This window comes from Alligator sinensis, unplaced genomic scaffold (genome assembly GCF_000455745.1).
Source record: "Alligator sinensis unplaced genomic scaffold, ASM45574v1 scaffold1295_1, whole genome shotgun sequence".
NCBI lineage: Eukaryota > Metazoa > Chordata > Crocodylia > Alligatoridae > Alligator > Alligator sinensis.
In genome coordinates, this window is record NW_005841880.1 from 195,615 (window position 1) to 195,871 (window position 257).

Consider the following 257-nt stretch of genomic DNA (forward strand, 5'->3'; position numbering starts at 1 on the left):
GTTTGAACCCCCCCCCCGGCGCCCCCCCCCCGCCCCAGCCAGCCCTGACCGCTGCCCCCTCCGCAGACGAGATCTGCGACTACTTCGGGGTGAAGATCGCCATGTACTTCGCCTGGCTGGGCTTCTACACCTCAGCCATGATCTACCCCGCCGTCTTCGGCTCCATCCTCTACACCTTCACCGAGAGCGACCAGGTGAGGGGCCGTGCGGGCGCAGGCGGGGACTCCTGGGGTCTGTCCCCAGGGGGGTAGGGCAGG

The 257-nt window shown here is 69.3% G+C and overlaps 1 protein-coding gene across 1 annotated transcript in view; it reads left to right on the forward strand.

Annotated features, from left to right (window-relative positions):
• ANO8 (anoctamin 8) overlaps positions 1-257 on the forward strand; it is a 14,245-nt gene that overhangs the window by 8,428 nt on the left and 5,560 nt on the right. Inside the window, exon 6 of the mRNA XM_025196552.1 lies at positions 39-194. Within this exon, the coding sequence (XP_025052337.1) occupies positions 39-194 (156 nt within the window). The remainder of the gene's footprint in view (positions 1-38; positions 195-257) is intronic.